General features: G+C 45.5%; 1 protein-coding gene across 1 annotated transcript in view; it reads left to right on the forward strand.

Annotated features, from left to right (window-relative positions):
- LOC122255141 (uncharacterized) overlaps positions 1-22,500 on the forward strand; it is a gene marked incomplete in the record, with an annotated part of 1,591,030 nt that overhangs the window by 822,616 nt on the left and 745,914 nt on the right. Inside the window, 1 exon segment of the mRNA XM_086551259.1 lies at positions 9,907-9,973. Coding sequence (XP_086407385.1) covers positions 9,907-9,973 — 67 coding nt within the window.

A 22,500-nucleotide genomic window follows, 5' to 3' on the forward strand; every position in this document is an offset into this window, starting at 1 on the left:
CCCCTACCCCACACCCCAACCTCGCTCCCCTCCCTAGATTTCCCCTCTACCCCTTCCCCTCCTAAAGTCCCTCTCCCGACTCGCGTTTGAAGTCTGTCTCCCCTTTGTGTACTTATTCTATTTACGAGACTTTGAAGCTTCCCTGCAGCAACAGCAGCCGGAGGGGAGAGGTGGCTGGAGGTTCGAGGGGGTGGGATGGGGGGGTCAGGTGCTAGGAAGGGAGAGGTGGCAGGAGGTTCGAGGGGGTAAGGAGGTGGGAAGGGAGTGGTGGCAGGAGGTCTTAGGGTGGGGGTGGAGGTGGAGGGTGTCAGGAGGTAGGAAGGGAGAGGTGGCAGGAGGTTCGAGGAGGGGGGGGGGGGTCAGGAGGTAGGAAGGGAGAGGTGGCAGGAGGTTCGAGGGGGTGGGGGTGGAGGTGGAGGGGGTCAGTAGGTAGGAAGGGAGAGGTGGCTGGAGGTTCGAGGGGGTGGGGTGGGGGGGTCAGGAGCTAGGAAGGGAGAGGTGGCAGGAGGTTCGAGGGGGTGGGGATGGAGGTGGAGGGGGTCAGGAGGTAGGAAGGGAGAGGTGGCAGGAGGTCTTAGGGTGGGGGTGGAGGTGGAGGGGGTCAGTAGGTAGGAAGGGAGAGGTGGCAGGAGGTTCGAGGAGGGGGGGGGGTCAGGAGCTAGGAAGGGAGAGGTGGCAGGAGGTTCGAGGGGGTGGGGGGGTCAGGAGCTAGGAAGGGAGAGGTGGCAGGAGGTTCGAGGGGGTGGGGGTGGGGGGGGTCAGGTGCTAGGAAGGGAGAGGTAACAGGAGGTTCGAGGGGGTGGGGGTGGGGGGGTCAGGAGGTAGAAAGGGAGAGGTGGCAGGAGGTTCGAGGGGGGGTCAGGAGGTAGGAAGGGAGAGGTGGCAGGAGGTTCGGGGGGGGGGGGAGGAGGGAGGAAGGGAGAGGGGGCAGGAGGTTCGAGGGGGTGGGGGTGGGGGGGTCAGGAGATGGGAAGGGAGAGGCGGCAGGAGGGTCGAGGGGTAAGAGGTGAGGGGGGAGGGGGGGGGTGGTCTTGGGGTGGGGGTGGAGGTGGAGGGTGTCAGGAGGTAGGAAGGTGAGGTGGCAGGAGGTTCGAGAGGGAGGGGGGGGGGTCAGGAGAGAGGAAGGGAGAGGTGGCAGGAGGTTCGAGGGGGTGGGGGTGGAGGTGGAGGGGGTCAGGAGGTAGGAAGGGAGAGGTAACAGGAGGTTCGAGGGGTTGGGGGTGAAGGTGGAGGGGGTCAGTAGGTAGGAAGGGAGAGGTGGCAGGAGGTTCGAGGAGGGGGGGGGGGTCAGGGGGTAGGAAGGGAGAGGTGACAGGAGGTTCGAGGGGATGGGGGGGGTGGGCGGGTCAGGAGGTAGGAAGGGAGAGGTGGCAGGAGGTTCGAGGGGGTGGGGTGGAGATGGAGGGGGTCAGTAGGTAGGAAGGGAGAGGTGGCGGGAGGTTCGAGGGGGTGGGGGGGGGTCAGGAGGTGGGAAGGGAGAGGTGGCAGGTCTTAGGGGGGGGGGTCAGGAGTTAGGAAGGGAGAGGTAACAGGAGGTTCGAGGGGGGGGGGGGGGGGGGGGCAGGAGCGAGGAAGGGAGAGGGGGCGGGAGGGTCGAGGGGGGGGGGGGGGGGGAGGAGGGGGGAAGGGAGAGGTGGCGGAGGTCTAGGGGGGGGGTGTCAGGAGGTAGGAAGGGAGAGGTGGGAGGGTTCGAGGGGAGGGGGGTGGAGATGGAGGGGTCAGTAGGTAGGAAGGGGGTTGGCGAGGTAACGGGAGGTTCGAGGGGGGGGGGGGGGGGGAGGAGTGAAGGGAGAGGGGGGGGTTCGAAGGAGGAGAGGAGAGGTGGGGAGAGGGGGGGGTTGGCAGGAGGTTGAGGGGGTGGGGGGGGGGGGAGGGGGGTCAGGAGGGGGAGAGGAGAGGTGGCAGGAGGGGTAACAGGAGAGAGGGGGGGAGGAGGTTCGAGGGAGGGGGAGGGGGGGTTCGAGGGGGTAAGGACGTGGGAAGGGGGGGGGTGGCAGGAGGTTCGAGGGGGGGGGGTCAGGAGGTAGGAAGGAGAGAGGGGGGGAGCTGGGGAAGGAGGCGTTGGACTTTTTCTTCAGAAGGTCATCACTTCAGTACGGACCTTGAGGATTCACTGCTTGTTTTTTTTTTTTTTTTTTTTTTTTTTTTTTTTTTCATTGTAATGTCATTTTCATTGTTATCCTCTCCGTCATCGTCCTCCTCCTCATCATCATCGTGACTATTGTTGTTATTATTGTTATTGTGATCATCATTATATATATGATTATTATTATTATTATGCTGTTACTATTGATATTTTTATTGACATTATTATCATTGTTATTCATATTATGAATATTAGTATTATTATTTTCATTTTTATTATTATCATCATCATAAGTATTATTATCTTTATAGTTATAAGTACTGTTATTGTTGTTGTTATTATTATCATTGTGATTATTATTATTATCATTATTATTGTAATCATTATCTTTATTATTATTATTATTATTATTATTATTATTAAGAGCTACAGTAACAATTCTTACATTAGTAACATACTACATACTTTCTATAAATGAATGAAATATCGCTAGTAGGAAGGAAAGACAGAGAGGGACAGGGAAAGAGAGAAGGAAAAAGGAAGAAGGACGAAAAATATAAATGAAATGCGAGAAGGGGAACATGAGGCTTAGTCATATCATCTCATCAGCATCCAAATCCTTCTTCACAGAGACACCTTTGTAGGATTCAGAGAGAGGGGGGATGGGGGGGAGGGGAGAGGGAGAACGAGATAGGGAGGGAGAGAGAGAGAGAGAGAGAGAGAGAGAGAGAGAGAGAGAGAGAGAGAGAGAGAGAGAGAGAGAGAGAGAGAGAGAGAGAGAGATAAACAGTCCCCCTTTCCGCGTTTTACTATTCAGATTATGGTTATATGTGAATATGGTTAATTTCCCCCCCTCGTTAAGTCCCATATCAGTGATATCGATCTTGTTTAGGGGCTCATAAAAGCCTTATTTTTCCTAATTGTCGCCGGATAACAAGCCTAATAATGGCATCCTTCAGGAATGCTGTCACACGGGAGGCCCCTTTTTGTATCCCGGCCAGAGACCCACCCACTGATAGACAAAGGGGGTGGAGGGGGTAGGAACATGGGGAGTCTAGTTAGGGATGCTATGAAAACACAGGTGATGGACCATCGCCTTATCGTCTCCATTCCCTTTTGGGAGGAGTCGCCTTCTGCGCGCCCGAGGGAGGCTTGAGACCTGCAAAAACTGTGCTCCGCGGCAGTGTAAACACACACTCACACTCTTCATGCACGCATGCATATATATATATATATATATAAATATATATATATATATATATATATATATATATACATATACATATATATATTGTGTGTGTGTGTGTCTGTGTGTGTGATCTATCTATCTATCTATATATCTATCTATATAATATATATATATATATATATATTATATATATATATATATATGTGTGTGTGTGTGTGTGTATGTGTGTGTGTGGGTGTGTGTGTATATATATGTACATATGTGTATATATGTGTATATATGTGTATATATGTGTATACATATGTATATATGTGTATAATATATATATATATTATATATATATATATATAATATATATATATATATATATATTTATAATTTATATATATGTATATATGTATGTATGTATGTATACACAACACACAACACACACACACACCACAACACACACACACACACACACACACATACATACTATGTATATATATATATATATATATATATATATATATATATATAAATATATATATATATATATATATATATATACATATATATATATATATATATATATATTATATATATATATATACATATATACATGTATTATGTACATATATACATATATACATGTATATATATATACATATACACATATATATATATTATATATATATATATATGTATTACACATTTATATATATATATGTATATATATATATATATGTATATATATATGGATGTATGCATGTATGTATATATATATATTTGTTTGTTTGTTTGTTTGTTTGTTTGATCATTTATTTATATATAAATATGTAAATATGAATATGTTAAATATGTATATATATATATATATATATATATATATATATATATATATGTATATGTAATGTGTATGTGCGTGTGTGTATACTTTATGATTATTTTTTTTATGTTTGTCTGCATATGTAAAATAACTGACGTATATATGAATGCAGCAGAGATACTCTTTTCTTTTTGCATTCCATTTGAGGTGCATATGTATTTATATACAGACGGTACATGATTTACAGTATTCCATTTAGCATTGTGACAGACTGGCAGAAAGTGCTTAGTCGATGAACATTTTCTTAATTTATTATTAACGGAGTGGATTTGGACTTCACCCAAAAACAGCCGAGATACAAGAAAAGGGGCGTGGCTACCTTCTTTTTTGCTTTACTACGGCAGCCTTCTTCCCTCCGCCTCATTCAGTGTTATGAGCATCAGAAATGTATAAGGGCACTTCATTCCGAGCATAAACACATTCGAGAAACAGCCCTATTTGCATATTTCAAAGCTAATACTTATAATGTGTTTTGAATGTCTTCTGGTAACTATCCATGTTTTTGTTTCATTTGCATTTTGGTGATTTTTATTTCTTCATTTCCTTGTTCTGCGAAGGTTCTCTAATTATCCTCGTATTCTCGTATTCTCGTATCTCTCTTTTCTCTTTGCGTCGTCGACTTTTTTCTCTCTCTCTTTCTTTCTTTCTGTCCTTCTCTTTCTGGCTCATTCTCTCTTTTTTTTCTCTTTCACTCTATCTCTCTCTTTATTTCTTTCACTCTTTCTGTCTCTTTATTTCTCTCACTCCTTCTGTCTCTTTCTTTCTCTTACTTTCTTTGTTTCTTTCTTTCTGTCTCTCTTTAGTTCTCACTCTTTCTGTCTCTCTTTATTTCTCTCATCCTTTGTCTCTCTCTCTCTCTCTCTCTCTCTCTCTCTCTCTCTCTCTCTCTCTCTCTCTCTCTCTCTCTCTCTCTCTCTCTCTCTCTGTCTCTCTCTCTCTCTACATCGCACCCTTTCTCTTTCATGCATTTACACACTGCCACGATGACGTCAAAAAATCACGCAGCTACGAAGACGCGAAGACGCTTTGATGCAGAATCTCCACTAGTTCTGGCCGAGCCAACAATGGTTCCCTTTGTCGGCGCTTTCTTTTTTTATTCGTCATCTTTTTTCTTTTTCTTTCTTTTCTTTTCTTTTCTTTCTCTCGCGTTCTGTCTCTCTTTTTTTATGCTTCTCTTTTTTTTTTCTTCCGCGCATTTCCTTCTTTCGCACCCCGTCTCTGCCTCTCTGAACATCGTAAATATCGTACTTTTTCCTTCCCTGCGGTACAGATTCCATAATGTTTCCTAGAGATTTCATAACGTCTTCAAGAATCCTCAAGAATCCATAATGTCTCGGGGATTCCGAGGGTTCCTCTGAGGAGTGAGGGAAAGCCGGGGATTTACTTAACTCCAGGAGAACATGGAAGTCATGAGTGTCATTTGTATGGGCGAGGGGGTGGGGGTGGGGGGGGTGGTGGATAGGTGTCTATGTATGTATGTGTGTGGGGTGGGTGGGGGGTGTCTATGTGTGTGTGTAGGTGGGTGGGGGTGTGTGGCTGGGGGGTGTCTATTTGTGTGTGTGTGTGTGTGTGTGTGGATAGGGGGTGTCTATTTGTGTGTGTGTGTGTGTGTGGATAGGGGGGTTAGTGGTTGTGTTTGTGTGTGTGTGTGGATAGATGGGTGTGTTTGTGTATGAATGTATGTATGTATGTGTATGTGTGTGTCCAGGTGCCGGTGGGAGTACAGTCGTGCGGGAGTTTGAGTGTGTGTGTTTGCATAAATCTGCAAGCACAAACACCCACAGCTTTTTCTTGGATATGCAGACAGAGAAACTGCAACATAGTGTCAGCAGCGCCATCCCGTCTTGCGGCTATTGTGTGTGGTGGGGAGAGAGAGAAAAAGAGAGAGAGAGAGAGAAGAAGAAGAAAAAGAAGAAGAGGAAGGGATTGAAAAAGAAAGGTGTTGGGGGGGGGGGGGGAGGAAAGAGAGAGAGAGAGAGAGAGAGAGAGAGAGAGAGAGAGTGAGTGAGTGAAAGAAAGAAAGAACATTAGAAGGGTGGAAGGAGGAGAGCAATGGGGGGGGGGGGGTCGTAAGAGGGAAACGAGACTGACGCCACATTGTTGAAGAATATATATCATACTTCATTAGGGCGGGCGGCGGGGCTCCACAAAAGGGAATCAGACATAGTGTAGCGAGTGTGCAAGATGGTATTCTTCCACGCAAGTAAAAAGAAAGTGTGTTGTATGTGATAATGTCTTCCTCTATTCCCCTTTTTCTTCTTCTTCTTCATTTCCTCCTTTCTTCCCTTTATGCTCTTGGGGGAAAATCTTATAAGGATGTCAGGAGGACGCGCGCCGGAAACCCGAGAGGCGAGAGGATGAATATGGAATCGTAGGAAGTTGTTTTTGCTTTTGGGGGGTCATTGCTATGGCTTCTCTATTCCGTGTGGAAATTCTTGTCTTTGTCTTGCTTTTCTTTCTTGATACTTCGCTTGTTTTATTTGTGTCTGCGTTTTCTTTGTTTCCTTTGTGTTTTATTGTTTGCCTTTCGGTTCTTTTTCTTTTGTGTTGTTATAATTTCCGTTGTTCTTTCTTGAGGATATCATGCAACAGGTTTTTTTGTTGAGTTTGCACCTGTTTTAGGTTTAAAAAATATATATATATATATTTTTTTTTTTTCTAAGGGCAATTCTAAGTCAGACGCTACGGATATATATCTAATCATTCATCCATTCATGTAACGAGAAATACAAAAATGGTGATAATCAATGAAATCATTTTCCCAGCTCAGGAGGAGTTAATTTTCCCCCGCCGTGTTCCTCCATCACTTTCAGTCACTCCCGCCGCCCCTCTTTATCAGCCTCCTTTAGCTTCGCCCTCGGTATCGTCTTCAGCCCATGGCTCATATGTTTCCGCTTCTTTGTCGACAACGAGAAAAATCTCCATTCCATTTCACTTATGATAATCCATCCATTATCCCACAGCCAGGCGACGGCGAGGGTTGGGCGGAGTGCGGGAGGTGGGGTGGGGGAAGGGGGCTGGAGATGGGGGGAAACAAGAGTGGGGGGGGAGAGGGGAGGACAATACATCATAAACCCTCTGGCTTGTCCACAAGTCACCACCCCCCTCCCCCTCTCGTGTCCTCCTCCCCCCCCCTCCCCCCCCCCCCCTTCCCCCCTTCCCCTCTTCCCCCCGACAGGTGGACTGTATAGATTGTTGATGCCGATGGGGGGGGCCTCTCCCACCCCCCTCCCCTCCCCCCTCCCCCCCCCACCCCCTTTCTCCCTCCCTCCCTCCCCCCCCTTCACCCTCCCTCTCCCCCCTGCGCCCTCGCCATCGTGCCAATAATACAGCAGGCACTCTCTAACTCCTCCTGTGCCAATAGTTCACCAACCCTCCCGCCCTCTCTCCTCCTCCCTCACCTTCCCCCTCCTTTCCTTTCACCCTCTCCCTAGCGGTATGGTCCCCCTTTCCCCTTCTCCCTCAATGACAAAGGAGGAAATAATATAATGTAGAGAGAGGAGATGATAAATAAGGAAGGAATTTTGTGTTTTGATGAGTGATTTTAATAAATATATAAAATATAATTAAATAGAATAATTTAAAGATTGTTGTTTTAATTTGTTTTAAATAAATATTATCCCTGTAGTCATAAAGGTGATGAGCCTGTGTCGGTAGGATAGGAATCTCGACTCTAGGATCTGTTTTCATTTGTTCTTTATGTAGAAAACGAGCGACTTGACTTTTGGCACTAATCACGCTTAGAGATATTTACTATCTTTGTTATACGTTTTTTTTTTGTTGTTTTTTTATCGGTGCTTATCATTCCTCTTCGATTATTTTTCCTTCACTGCTATCTATCTCATGATTAAAAATTGTTTGATGATATTCTAATGTGTATTGCCATTACATTTTATATTTGTTATTGCTATTATTATTATGATTATGTATGTTTTTATTACTTTTATTACTATTATCATCATTGTTATGATTGGGGGGGGGGGGGGGTATATTTATGATGAATTATTTTATATTAAAATTTGTAGCAATTAAAGAAACATTTTGGCAATAGTTAATCATTATTTTTATAAGTTAATAAATAACCAAGTTACATGGGGGATTTGGTTTTATGGATTATTAATCGAAAAGATAAAAGGGGTAAGATTATTTTTAGGAAATTTAATTATTTTTTTTTTTTCGCAAGCCACACTTATACCCATGGCAGCATAACTCCCGAGGAGTCCTAATGCGTATTAGAAACACACATATAATCATATAACCCATTAACATAACACACCGTCTGGAGTCCCCCGTGAACCTTCTTTCTCTAACTTATAGCTTCGAGGACCACGTGTCTGTTCCGAACCGGTCGATTACTAAAATGTGAACTATGCTAGTCCGAGGAGGTACAATCAAAGAAGCCACGGCCGAAAACCTTGTTCTGTTCATGATTATTGATTACCGATTGCAAATATTTGGTCAAAGTAAAAGGTCGCATAGTTACATTCCACCCCTTCAAAAACGGCGCCGCGCGACTCGCGCAGCTCACACACGCACCTAAAACACTCCCCAAAAAACCAGCACAAACAAAACACAGCACACACACACACATAACACAACACAACACCACACACACACACACACCCACACACACAACGACACACCCAACACACACACAACCTCGCACGATAATTCATACCCATACCCACCCCCTCCCTTCCATTTTCTCTAATTCTCTTATCCTCATTTCTTTCACTTGCTCATTTTTTCTTTCACACATATCCTTTTCCCTCCTTCTCCCATCTCTACTCCCATCCCTCCTCCCGACCCCACCCTCCCATCCCTCTCCACCCCTCCCTCCCTCCCCTCCCTCCTTCCCACAAATGTTCTCCTTTCTCTTTCATTCATTCTTCGCTTCATTACACTCTCTCTCTCTCTCTCTCTCTCTCTCCTCTCTCCTTCTGTGTGTTCTGCTCTCTCTCCAGTCCTCTCTCCCCACTTCTCTCTCTCCTCTCTGTCTCTCTGTCCTCTCTCTCACCTCTCACTCCCACTCTCCTCTCTCTCTCTCTTCTACCTCCTCCTCTCAATCTCTCTCACCTCTCTCTCCTACTCTCGTCTCTCTGTCCTCTCTTCCTCTCTCTCTTCCTCTCTGTCTCACCTCACTCACCTCTCTCCCTCCTCTCGTCTCTCCTGTCACTCTCTCTCTCGTCCACTCTCCTCTCCTCCTCCATCTACCTCTCTCTCACTTCTCTCCAACCTCTCATCTCTCTCTCTCCTCTCTCCCCCTCTCCTCACCACTCCCCCTCTCCCTCTCTCTATCTCCTCTCTCTCATCGCTCTCTCTTCTCTACCTGTCACCACACGACCTACAACTCTCCACGCGCTCGACCGACGCTCCGACCTCCTCTACCACAATCTCCCTCGGACTCCGCCTCCTCCTCTCGCAACTCTATCCCACTATCCCCTCTGTACCATCTCTCCTCACCAACTCACCTCTCACACCTCCTCTCTCTCTCCTCACCTCAATCCCTCTCTCCCACCACATAATCACACCCTCTTCCTCAACACCTCTCCCACATCCTCCCTCTATCCTCCCCCACTGCTCCAAACTCACCCAACTCACCTCTCGCTCTTGTTGACCATAGCTGTAAACTCCCTCGGATCGTTTTTAACTTCTATCCTTTTTCTATCACGCTTTGCATTTTTTAATTACAATTTTTTTTTTTCTCCAAAGTCCGTTATGATTTTTTTCTTCCTCGACGACTCACCTATCTCTCATCTCCAGGTGCCGAGGTGAGACGTGTGTACAACTCGTCTCTCAGCGACTTGGTGAATGTCAGCGCCTACAACGAACTACAACGAGCATTGGCATCACTGTGTGCCGTCACCGTCCTTTCCCCCCCCCCACCGGAGAGTGTATGTTTGTCATGATTTTTATTTCCCTTGTCTTCTTGGCGTGTTTTCTTTCTGGGGGATTGCCATGAGTCTGAAAAGGAGGAAATAGGTAGGAGAGATAGGGAAAGAGGGAAAAGGGGAGGGAAAGAGGGAAAAGGAGAGGGAAAGAGGGAAAAGGGGAGGGAAAGAGGGAAAAGGAGAGGGAAAGAGGGAGAAGGAGAGGGAAAGAGGGAGAAGGAGAGGGAAAGAGGGAGAAGGAGAGGGAAAGAGGGAGAAGGAGAGGGAAAGAGGGAGAAGGAGAGGGAAAGAGGGAGAAGGAGAGGGAAAGAGGGAGAAGGAGAGGGAAAGAGGGAGAAGGAGAGGGAAAGTGGGAGAAGGAGAGGGAAAGAGGGAGAAGGAGAGGGAAAGAGGGAGAAGGAGAGGGAAAGAGGGAGAAGGAGGAACATGTGGGATAAGGAGAGGGACAGTTGTATCAGAGCGAGTCCACATATTTGCGCCGGCTCGTTCCCTATTTCTCCTGTCTACTGATCCATCCGTTTCTCCTTCTCTTTCCCTATTTCTCCGTCTGTTTACCGCCTCTTTCTCCTTCTCTGTCCCATCTATTTTCCTCCTTCGCTTTCCCTATTTCTCCGTCTCTGTCACGAAGTATCTTTCTACTTCCTCTTCCTTCTTTGATTTCTCTTCGCTTTCTCGTTTCGCTTTCTCCTTGCTCGCCCCCATGTCTATCTACCTCACACCTATCCCTCGCTACAGATACCTTTAATAATCCCCAACAGACCCCAACCCATCCACCCACAAAAAACCACTGACACATTACTATCACAGAAAAATATACATAGAACTGCACCGCCCTATAACCACCCAACCCCGGACAGCCCTACAAACACAGTACTAGAACTCAATACACCCAATCCCAGGACAATAACACCATAACTTCCAGTTACTTTACTTAAATTCCCCGCTGCATTGCGAATTTCCTCTACTGCATGCACCAACTCACACCGCCCCCTCCATGAAAGACGAAGCCTTGTGGAGGAAACAGTTTTTTATATTATTATAATTTTGCCCAGTTCCTATATGTAATAGCGAAGGGAGCAAGCATGTGAACCGCATTGATATTTATCGTACAGAATGAAAATCCCTAAAATTAACGACTCAATCATAGAATAAGGAATGCCCCCCCACCTCCTTTGTATAAATACCCCACATTTTTGGTGGTTTTCTCCATCATACATGCGTGCAGGGGCCCACAGGTGGTGCAACCCAGGTGGCAGGTTCCCAGATGGCACAAGAGGAGAATGCTGACGCGAACCACCTGGCAGTAGTTCTCTCTCTCTTTCTCTTTCTCTCTTTTCTCTCTTTTCCCCATCCCTCCTTTTTTTTCTTTTTTTTCCCTTTTTTTTTTTCTTCTTTTTTCCTTTTTTATTCTTCTCCTTCTTTCTTTTTCTCCCTTCTCTCCTTTCTCTTATTAAACCCTTACTCTCCTCTCTTTTCTATCTAATCTATCTATTAATCTATCTATCCTCTATCTATTCTATCATTCCTCTCCCCCCTCTCCCTCCCTCCTCCCTCTCCTCCACACTCTCACTCCTCCACTTTCACTCCCCTCTCCCTCTCCCCCACTCGCCTCCGCTCTTTCTCTCTCTTTCCTCTTTTCTCACGTCTCCCCCTCTTCTCCGTCCCCTCCTCTTACTCTCTCTTCCTCTCCCCAACGTCCCCCTCTCCTCTTCTTTTCTTCTTTCGTCTTGTCTCCCCCTCTCTCCCCCACCTCTCACTTTTTTTCTCTTCTCTCATACTCTAAATTATCCTTTCTTTCCCCCTCTCCACTCCTCTCTCTGCCTCTCCCTCTCCCTCCCTTCATTCTTCTCTCCTCTCCCCCCTCTCCTCTCTCTCTCCCCCCCTCCCCTCTCACCTCTCTCTCGGCTCCTCTCCTCCCTCGCACCTCCTCCCTCCCTCTCTCTCTGCCCTCTCACCCTTCCTCCTCTCCTCCACTCTCGTCTCCTCCTCTCTCTCCTCTCTCCCCTCTCTCTCCTCAATTGCCGTCCTCTCCTCCTTCTCTCTCTCTCTCCTTCTTCTCTCTCCTCTCTTCATTTCTCCTCCTCCCTAACCTAACCCCCGCCCCCCCCCCCCCCCCTTCCTCTCCTCGCTCCTCTCCCTCTCCCTCTTCCTCCATCCTCAACTTCTCCTCTCTCTGTCTCCTCGTCACTCCTCCCCGTCTCTCTCTCTCTCCTCACCTCTCTCTCTCCCATCCGTCTCTTCTCTCTCCTCTCTCTCTCTCCTCTCTCTCACCTCACACACACAAACACAGACAAACCCTCACAGACACACACACACACACACACACAAACACACACACAACCACACAACACACACACACTCTTTTTCCCCCTCTTTCCTCCTCTTCTCTCAATATCTCCCTCAATCCTCCTCTTCTCTCTCTCCTTTTTCTTTCCCGCCTTCTCCCATCATCTCCCTTTTTCTTTCTCCTCCTCCTTCCTCCTCCTTCCTTCTCCCTCCCTCTTTTTTTTTCCCTTTTTTCCAATCTTCTAATTCTAATCATAAACCTCCCCCCCCCCACCAACCCCGCGCAATTTAATTTAAAATTTTAAAAACCCTCCACTGACCCAAGTGGATGTAAAAAAAATGCAAACAATCAATTCCCCTCTAGATAGATCAGGCAAGGTTCCAGAATAATACGAAAGGAAAAAATACCCATGGCAACTCATGAGTGAGGTTGTCCTGGGACCAATAAAGTTTATAATGGCAGCAAGTTAAAATACCGTTTTACGCCTTGATAATAAGTGCGCACTTATTTAGTTTTCAGCTGGGATGTACATTTTTTTTCAAGGGGGTACTATCTCCCTCTAATTTTTTTTTTTTTTTTTTTTTTTCAAGTGGTACTATCTCCCTCTAATTTACTGATGGTTTGTTTTGATGTTGAATCATCCATTTGTTGAAGTTGTTGATGTTTTGTTTTTGTTGATGTTACCTTTTCCGTTTTCATTGGACGATACTACTCCTGCTAATTCTCGTCTCGAGAATTTTGCCCATTTTTAATAAGGAAAATATTGTAGGGGCAGACCCATAAAATTTCGCAAAAAATCATGTTTGTGCTTAGGTTAGTTATTTTTAGTTGGTTGGGGGGTGGTCATTTCGGCGCCCTTTTCCAAATTATCTGGCTTGTTATAGGGAGTTTTGTATTAAAAAACCCCTGTCAATTTCAACTCTTTCCCCCGCCTTTCTCTCTCAAAAAAAATCTATATTATATATATATATATCAAATATATATATATATATAATATATATATGAATTATATATATATATATATATATATATATATATATATATATATATATATATATATATATATATATATCATCTCCTCACTTTCATATCTTCTCTCCTTTACCCTGCTCTTTTCTCCTCTCCTTTCCTTTCCCCTCCCTTCCCCTCCAATCTCCTATCCTATCTTATCCTATTCTATTCTCCTCTCCTCTCCTCTCCTCTCCTCTCCTCTCCTCTCGCCGCAGCATAGCATTAATAGTAATAGCCGGGAAGTAATTGAGGGGAGAATCGGTCTGAATAGCACGAAAAGATTACGCAATGCGCTGGTCTTTCGCGAAGTCGTATCGAGAAGTTGAAGTAATAAACAAACTTCCCGTTGACCTGGGGAGCATCGCTTGAGGAGTCGGGAGAGGCATCTCGAGGGGCTATTCTTCGCTTCTTGGAGGAACGAGGGTTTTAAGGAGATCGTAAATACTATATTGGAAACGGGATAATGTTGGAGTTCGGAAAGGTGGGTGGGTGGGTGGGTGGGTGAGGGGGAGGGGACAAGAAAATGATTGGTGGGAGTCGGTGTGCAGTTCAAGGAGATTTTGGTGCTCTTTGCAACCTCCTGCAACGAGAAATTGGTCGGTGTTCGTTTAGCTTATGGGCTATTTATAGGCACATGTTTGCTTATTTAGTGCATAGCATGATTATAGATACATACTGAATTAATACGTAGGATAACCATATTCCATGCATGATTAATACAAATCATAATTATATATAAGCATATACATAATACATAGCATATGTACGTACGTATAAAAGTGGTTGCGCGTACATATTTGTACATAAACGATTATTTGTGGGAGAGAGAAATACAATCATAATCCTAACGTCTAGCCTAAGTTGAGTGAATGGATCAGCAGATAGATCTTATGCAACCACATACCGCCATGGCTTCTACGCACCATATCAACATTTTCAATAGATGTTTCATTCGAATTCTTGACTTGACTATTGTTATATATTTCACTCCGCCGTGCAATCTTCGATTTCATCTTAGTCTGCACTGGCAAAGACAGTCACTAGAATTATTTTATTACCAATACGTAAGTGGTGTAGGTTGACTCGAGTGATTGTTATTTTCCAGACACATCTAATTGATTGCTAACATATTGTACGATGTTGATACTTTTTGAGCATAGATATTGATAGTGTTCACGTATGTGGATGTTCTTTTGGTACGTGTGTGTGCTCATATGCATTTGTGTCCATGTCCGGTATCTGTACAACTGTACTTCAGCTGAATATTTTTGACTGAGCGACCCAGAATCCATGATCAGTGCTTAATTGCTTGCATAAGTAAGCAGACCGTTACGTAAGATTTATTCTGATCACAAGATTCGTATCGACTACCTCATTATTTATGCCTTGTTTGCGTGGATATATCAGGACCGATGATGTCGTTGATGTGGAAAAGAGTACTCTTTCTCTCACTCTCTCTCTCTCTCTATCTATCTCTCTCTCTCTCTCTCTCTCTCTCTCTCTCTTTCTATCCCTCTCTCTTTATCTTTCACACACTGACTCACTTACTCACTCACTCACTCACTCACTCACTCACTCACTCACTCACTCACTCACGCTTTCACTCTCTCTCTAACTCTCTCTCTAACTCTCTCTCTAACTCTCTCTCTAACTAACTCTCTCTCTCTCTCTCTCTCTCTCTCTCTCTCTCTCTCTCTCTCTCTCTCTCTCTCTCTCTCTCTCTCTCTCTCTCTCTCTCTCACACACACACACACACACACACGCACGCACACACACACACGCACACGCACTCACACACACACGCGCGTTCTCACACACACACACACACATGCGCACTCACACACACACACACACACACACACAGAGCAAATATCCATGCAAACATATACTCTAGTTGCACACGTGCGCACCCTCCACACCTCATGCACACGCACAGTCGCACAAACAACATGCAGCCCGCCGATTCAAGGCCATATTTGGAGGCAGATCAAGTTACAGGAGTGGACTTTTGCATCTTCTCACACCTTCAGTATCCTGTTCAGTCCTCCCCCCCCTTCCCCCATCCCTCTCCTCCTCCCTTCAGCCTCACCCTCCCTCCCTCCTTCAGGTAACGAGGTTGTGATTTAGTGGTCAATGAGGCCATTTATAATACTTAATGAGGGTGAAGCGAATGACGAAGCAGTGGTGAAGAAAATGTATGTATTTTTTTGCTGATCGGAACTTCGTCGATGATGGTAACGTAGTGCATGATGTGGAGATAAATTGTAGATCATTCGCAAGATTTGACTGATGACACTGATTATCCTTCTGTGATGATCCCCCCCCCCCCTCACAAGTCATGTAGAATGCAGGCGGCCATGTCGAATCGCGCTCAGCTCCCGTGCGAGTACTGGTAGAATGTTTTTTTTTCATTCTTTTATTTTTTATTGATTCTAAACGCTTTTCGTTTGCATTTCTCTTTCTCATCTTGCTCTTCATTCTCCATCTTTCCCCCCATCTTTCCCCCTTCCTATTTCATCTTCATCCTCTTTTTATCCTCATTATCCTCTCATCCTCATCACCCTCTTTTTGCCCATATGTCTTCGGTTGAATTGCATACTGACAGGGGCGAGTCCCTGACGTCAACCACAAGGTAAACCTTGACGTCACGCTCTTACGTAACATTTCACGTTACTTCAGAGAGGTTGTGACGCTAGGGGTTGGGGGAAGAGGAAGAGTAGGGGACACTTCGTCCGTTGGAATCGCTCGATCTCCCTGTTGTGAGGTGCCATCGGTGGCATCGCTCGATCTCCCTGTTCAGGAACCGAGTGGGGTGCCATCGGTGCCATTGGAGAGGGGTCGACGAGGGACGGGGTTGTGGGGTTGTGGAAGGGATGTCTAGCAGATTGATATCAAATGATTACTGGGACGGTTTACGAGGATCAATGGGCTGCCCGGACCACCTCCGCCCGTGCCTGAAATGGCCCTGGGGGCATCCACTCGCTAATATTAGGCTTTGGGAGGGAGGCCGGATGTACAGGCGAGTCTGAATTTCATTTGGGTTTAATGTCTGTAAGGGATCTTAGCAAGGGACGAGACCCTAGGAATAGGGGACGGCTTTGTCTGCATGTTGATTGCATGATTTTCGTTTTGATTTTGAACTTTATGGTTTGGTAAGACGATGCACCCTTTTATAATACCAAATAGTCGTGTCTAAACCGATTTGAACACAAGCATAAGCCAGTGGGGATATGGAACGACATATATTGTAAATGAACAAGCTTGATTATTTATAAGATTTGTTATGAAGTTGTTATAGAAGATTATTAGAGACTATTAAATGCGATGTTTGTTTATAAAATCGGACGTGTATCATCATAGCCATCGAGAAGAATTTATGCATGTGACCCCCAAACCCCCTCCTCCTTAGGTTTGTCTGACCCAGTGTGACCTCTGTGGAGGGGAGGGGAGGGGAGAGAAAGGAGTGTGTGAGTCACGGTCGTACCCTCCTTTGCCTCTCTCTCTCTCTCTCTCTCTCTCTCTCTCTCTCTCTCTCTCTCTCTCTCTCTCTCTCTCTCTCTCTCTCTCTCTCTCTCTCTCTCTCTCTCTCTCTCTCTCTCTTTCTCTCTCTTCTCTCTCTTTTTCTCTCTCTCTCTCTCTCTCTCTCTCCTCTTCTCTCTCCCTCTTTCTCTCTCTTTCTCTCTCCTCCCCTCCCCTCTCTTTCTTTCTCTCTCTCTCTCTCTCTTTCTCTCCTCTTCCTCCTCCTCTCTTCCCTCCCTCCCTCATCCTCCCTCCCTCCTCCCCTTCTCCCTCCCTCCCTCCATCCCTCCCTTCTTCCTCCTTTCCCTCCTCATCCTCTCCTCTCTCCTCCCTCTCCCTCCCTCCTCCCTCCTCCTCCCCTCTCCCCCCTCCTTCCTCCTCCCTCCCTCCTCCCCCTTCCTCCCTCCCTCCTCCTCCCCTCCCACCCTCTCCTCACCCTCCCCTCCCACCCTTCCCTCCCCCCATTCACTCCTTCCCCTCCCCCATCCCCACCCCCCTCACCCCCGTCGCTTCGCCCAGAGAACGTACGTCTTCATCCTCACGCTCGCCCTGCACTACCCTCATAATCCCTCTCTCTGATCCCTCTTATGCAATACCGGGTCGAGACGGAGGCTGGTAATTGTGGAGACGCCAGGCCCAGTCTGCGTGAGGGGGGGGAGATGGGTTGTGATGGTGCGGGGGGGTGGGGGGGTGGGGGTATGGGGTGTGGAGTTGAGAGTATTGGAGGTGATCGTGAGGAGGTGTGAGGTTGCAGTGCAAGTGATTCCCTTTGTTGCCAAGAGGCGGATGCGTCTTCCTTTCTCGTTGCAAGAGTTTTCTGTTTCTCCTCATAGTTTACTTGGCTCTCGATCTGTCAGTTCCTCCTTGTCCACTTCTCTATATTTTCCCTCTCTGTCTTTTTTTCTTTCTTTTTTCTTCTTCCTCTTGACTCTGGTAGTGTTCTTGGCTTTGTTCTTGACTGTGTAGACGCTCTTCTCTCTCTCTCACTCTCTCTGTCTCTCTCTCTCTCTCTCTCTCTCTCTCTCTCTCTCTCTCTCTCTCTCTCTCTCTCTCTCTCTCTCTCTCTCTCTCTCTCTCTCTCTCTCTCTCTCTCTCTCTCACGCTCTCACTCTCTCTCTCTCGCTCTCTCGTCTATCCTTTCTCCTCTCTCTCCCCCCCCCTCTCTCTCTCTCTCTCTCTCTCTCTCTCTCTCTCTCTCTCTCTCTCTCTCTCTCTCTCTCTCTCTCTCTCTCTCTCTCTCTCTCTCTCTCTCTCTCTCTTCTCCTTCTCTCTCCCTTTCCCCTTCCCTCTCCCTCTCCCTCTCCCTCTCCCTCTTTCTCCCTCTCTCGCTTTCTCTTTCCCTCTCCTCCACCCCTCCTTCACTGTCACTCTTTGCATAATTTTTTACCCAACCATCTTTCTTGTTTTCTTTGTATTATTCTTATAGTCTATTTGCTATTTCAGTCATCCTCATTATTCTTTCTACTATTGTCGTTACTATTAATGTTGTTGATATTATCGTTATTATTATCATTATGATAATTATCATCATCATCATTATCATTATCATTATCATCATCATCATCATCATTATCATCATCATCATCATCATCATCATTTCTGAAACGTGTCCAAGATAGTGTAAATCTAGTGTGGAGGACAGGCCGACTTTTGTCAGTCATTGTGAGCAGGCATCGCTCAGGATGCCGTTCAAAACAGTTGGTGACATCAGACGGGATCGGCGACAGGTGGTGATTGGCGGATGAGGAATGCCAGGTGGTGATGTCAGCAGGTTGGGAAGGCGGTGGTGACATTTGAAGAAAGGGGAGTTATGACGTCAGGCGAAGAAGGGAGTCGAAGGCGGTGACATCATCGATACTTGATGACGTTGAGAAAGGAGGGAAGGCGGAAGGAGTCTGTCCTAGAAGGAAACTCCCTCCTGAGCCTTGTTCCTCGAGGATGATAGAGAGACGGCCCTGTCGCAAGAGGAGGAGTATAAAAAGACGAAGTAGAAGGAAAGGAAGAACAAAAAAGAAAAAAAAAAGAACAAAAATAGAAGAAGAAAGAAGAAAAAATATATATAGAAGAACAAGAACAAGAAAAAAAAGAGGAGGAAGGAGGTCGCAGGGCGGCGACTGGAACGAATTCAAGACCCTCCCTGAACAATGCTGAACAAAACCCCATAAAACCCGGAGCGTTACCGATGCGTGATTCCCCTACGGCAGGTCGGGGACTTAACAGCCAGAACGACATAAAAGGAGGCGAGACTTTTTAAGTGGCAGAGAAAGAAGCTTCGGGAATGCAGATGCGTGTACGAGGGGTGGAAGGGTTGAGGGTGAGGGGGGTTGAAATCAAGGGGGGAGGGTGAGAGGGCAGTAACAGTGATGCGAATAGGTCCATTTTTGTTGCAATGACACGGGAAATTCATCTAACTATCCTTACAGGTGTTTTAGGTTGCTGTGCAGGTTCCTAGGTGGCGGTAGTAATTTAGAACTAACTTTGATTTTGACTAGACAAATTTCACGCCCATTTGCATAAACTTGACGGGTTCCATTTCGACCAAAATACTGTAGAGGAAGAGAATGATTTGTCTGACCGAGCTCCCTGGAATAGCGGCACAAAGACATGCAAATTTGAATAGATAAACTCCCGCACTCGGTTATCTCTCCGCTTCCCCTCCACACTTTTTGGCTTCTGGAACAATCTGCAGGGAGGTAATTAGGGTGAGCGTAAGAGTGAGCGAGCGCAAGAGTGATCGGGTTGGTGACATGCAAAGAGGGAGGAGGGATGACCATTAAGGATTCTTTTTAGGGTGAAGTCTTTATTTCCTGCGCGCTGTTGTTCTGTTATTGATGGGCTCCGTGCACGATTAGGAACGTGGGTGTTCCTTCAACCCTTGTTAAGTTAATGACTCGCCTCGATGCTGTCTTTTGAAATGCTTATCTTCTTTTTATTTTATGTGCCATTCTTTGTCGTGGGTTCTGCGTTTTAGACGCTCTCTTCTCTCTCCTCTCTCCTCTCTCCCCTCTCCCCTCTCCCTTTCCCTTTCCCTTTCCCTTTCCTCTCTCTCTTCTCTCCCTCTCCTCTCATTCCTCTGCCTGCTCTCCCTCCTCTCTCTCTCATTCTCTCTCTCTCTCTCTCTCTCTCTCTCTCTCTCTCTCTCTCTCTCTCTCTCTCTCTCTCTCTCTCCTCTCTCTCTCTCTCTCTCTCTCTCTCTCTCTCTCTCTCTCTCCCTCTCTCCTCTCTCTCTCTCTCTCTCCCCTCTCTCTCTCTCCTCTCTCTCCTCTCTCTCTCTCTCTCTCTCTCTCTCTCTCTCTCTCTCTCTCTCTCTCTCTCTCTCTCTCTCTCTCTCTCTCTCTACTCTCTCTCTACTCTCTCTCTCTATTCTCACTCACTCACTCATTCACTCACACTATCACTTTCATGCATGCATGCCTTCGGTCCTGTGTTTTCCTCATCTCTCTCTTTCTATTCTTTTCCTCTTTGTTTCAAGTCTTATGGCTTGAGTGTGCTTTTCCGCATTTTATCTAATCTCTCTCTCTCCCCTTCCTACCTATCCATCTTCCCGGAACGAGTTGGGTCAAGTGGGGAGGATGGGGGGGGGGGTGAATGGAAGAGCGTGGAATTTCCAAGAAATTAGAGGGAGTGTATCAAGTGCAGCCGAGCCTCCTCCCCTCTCCTGTCCCTCATCTCAAGCGCCTGTGTCAAAAAGAGGGATTGGAGGGACATGATAGATGTGACAAGCGTGGGAAAATTGAGAGAAGGGGGGGGGGGTCGGATGGGATATGCTGGAGGGCGATAAGGGTTATCAAGAGGGAGGGGAAAAAGATGAGGTCGGAAGAGGTCATATCTGTTAGTTGTTATGTTCTCCCTCGTTACGGTAATAAAGCTATATTTTAATTAGCGTTCTGTGGCATAATCTTATTGTTACTTATGGATGCATTTTATTGATTTTTTTCTTCCTTTCATTTTCGTTTTTCTTTAGTTTTCTTCGTCTCCCTATCCCACCTCTTCGTCCGACACTCCGCTACCCTCATCCTTTTTAATCTTCTTTCTTACCTCCTTCGTCTCCCTCGCTTCCCCTCGTTCTTCTTTATCGAACTCTTTTTTTTCTAAATGAAAATAAGAAAAAGACAAATACATAGAAAAATAGATAAGTGATTAAAAAGAAAGATAGATACAGGTATATGAATGAAAGGGAAGAGATGAGGATAATTGAATAGTTGAAATAAAAAATACACACAGATAACTAGATAAACCAGAGTAAAGATAAATACAGATCTTTAGAGAGAGAAAAAAAATACGGATAACTAAATCAACAAAAGGAAAGGCAGATATGAATGGCACGATGCCATCCTCACGCGAGTGCCTCAGCTCCCCCTGTCACGGCCTCGTCTTCTTTCATTTTCTGTCGTCACTCTTTCTTGAGGTTTCCTTGTTGAACATGTTGCTCGCTGTTTGTAGGTTGGCTCTTGATATCACACGAGGGTTGTTTTTTGTTGCTTTGTTGTTTTCTTTGTGTCGGGGAAGGTTGATTGATTTTTTCCCGCTGATATATTTTTGTTGTTGTAAATCTTGTTCTTATTCATCTTCTTTTTCTTTTCCTCTTCCTCTTCCTCTTCATTATTATTTGTCTTCTTCTTTATATTTTTCTTCTTCTTTTGTCTTCCTCTTCTCCTCCTACCCCAGCCCCTCCCTCCTTTTGTTTACTTATTATTATCATCATTATCATTATTTGTGTCCTCCTCCTCCTCCTTTGTTTACATCATCCGCTTTTTCTTTTTCTTCTTCTTCTTCTTCGTCCTCTTCACCATCATCTTCGTTTTCTTTTCCATTTTCTTATTCCTTTCTCTATTCAGATCTTCGATTTCTGTTTTCTGCGGTTTCCCTGTTGGTCGTTGTTTGTATGCTGTGCTTTTGATCTCTCCTCGACGTGTTGTTGGTGTAGTTGTTTTTTGTTTTGTCTCTTATCTTGAAAGGTTGATTGATTATTCTACTGGCTTTGTTTTTTTTTTTCTTTTCTATTTTCACTCTTCTCCCGTTTTCTAATACTTCATCTTCTTGTTTTTCTGCTTTGGATATTCATCTTCTTTCTCCTTTTTGGAGGTACTGTGATAATACTAATATTGGCATTTATTGTTCATATTGTTGTTGCTTTTGCTGATGGTGTTATTATTGATGGTGTCATTGTTGTTGTTATTATCATTATTGTTATATTATTGTTATCATTATTATTATTACTATTATTAATAACTTTTTCTTTTTCTTTTTCCTAGTCTCGCTTTTTTTCCTACTCTTCATCTCTCACTCATGCCTTTTCAGTTTATTTATCAGTCGTTCTTTATTTTTTTCTGCTTCCTCCCCGCTTTATTATTTCATTTCTACTGCCGTTCATCCTGTTTTCCGACCTCCCATTCAATATAACCCCCTCACTGCTACTTCCACCTTTACTCCAAATCCTGCTCTTACTCTCACTTCCACTCCTACTCCTACTCCTACTCCTACTCCTACTCCTACTCCTACTCCTACTCCTACTCCTTCCCCCACTCCCATTCGCACCCACTTCTCTCTCTCCTCTTGCTATTTCATACTCGTCATCCATCTCCTTTTCCATATGTTCTGCCTCTTTATCTTTCTACGAAGTCCTTTTTTCGCCTTTTCGCCCTACTC

This window comes from Penaeus japonicus, unplaced genomic scaffold (genome assembly GCF_977035675.1).
Source record: "Penaeus japonicus unplaced genomic scaffold, GWHDUDI00000001_assembly GWHDUDI00000025, whole genome shotgun sequence".
Lineage (NCBI taxonomy): Eukaryota > Metazoa > Arthropoda > Malacostraca > Decapoda > Penaeidae > Penaeus > Penaeus japonicus.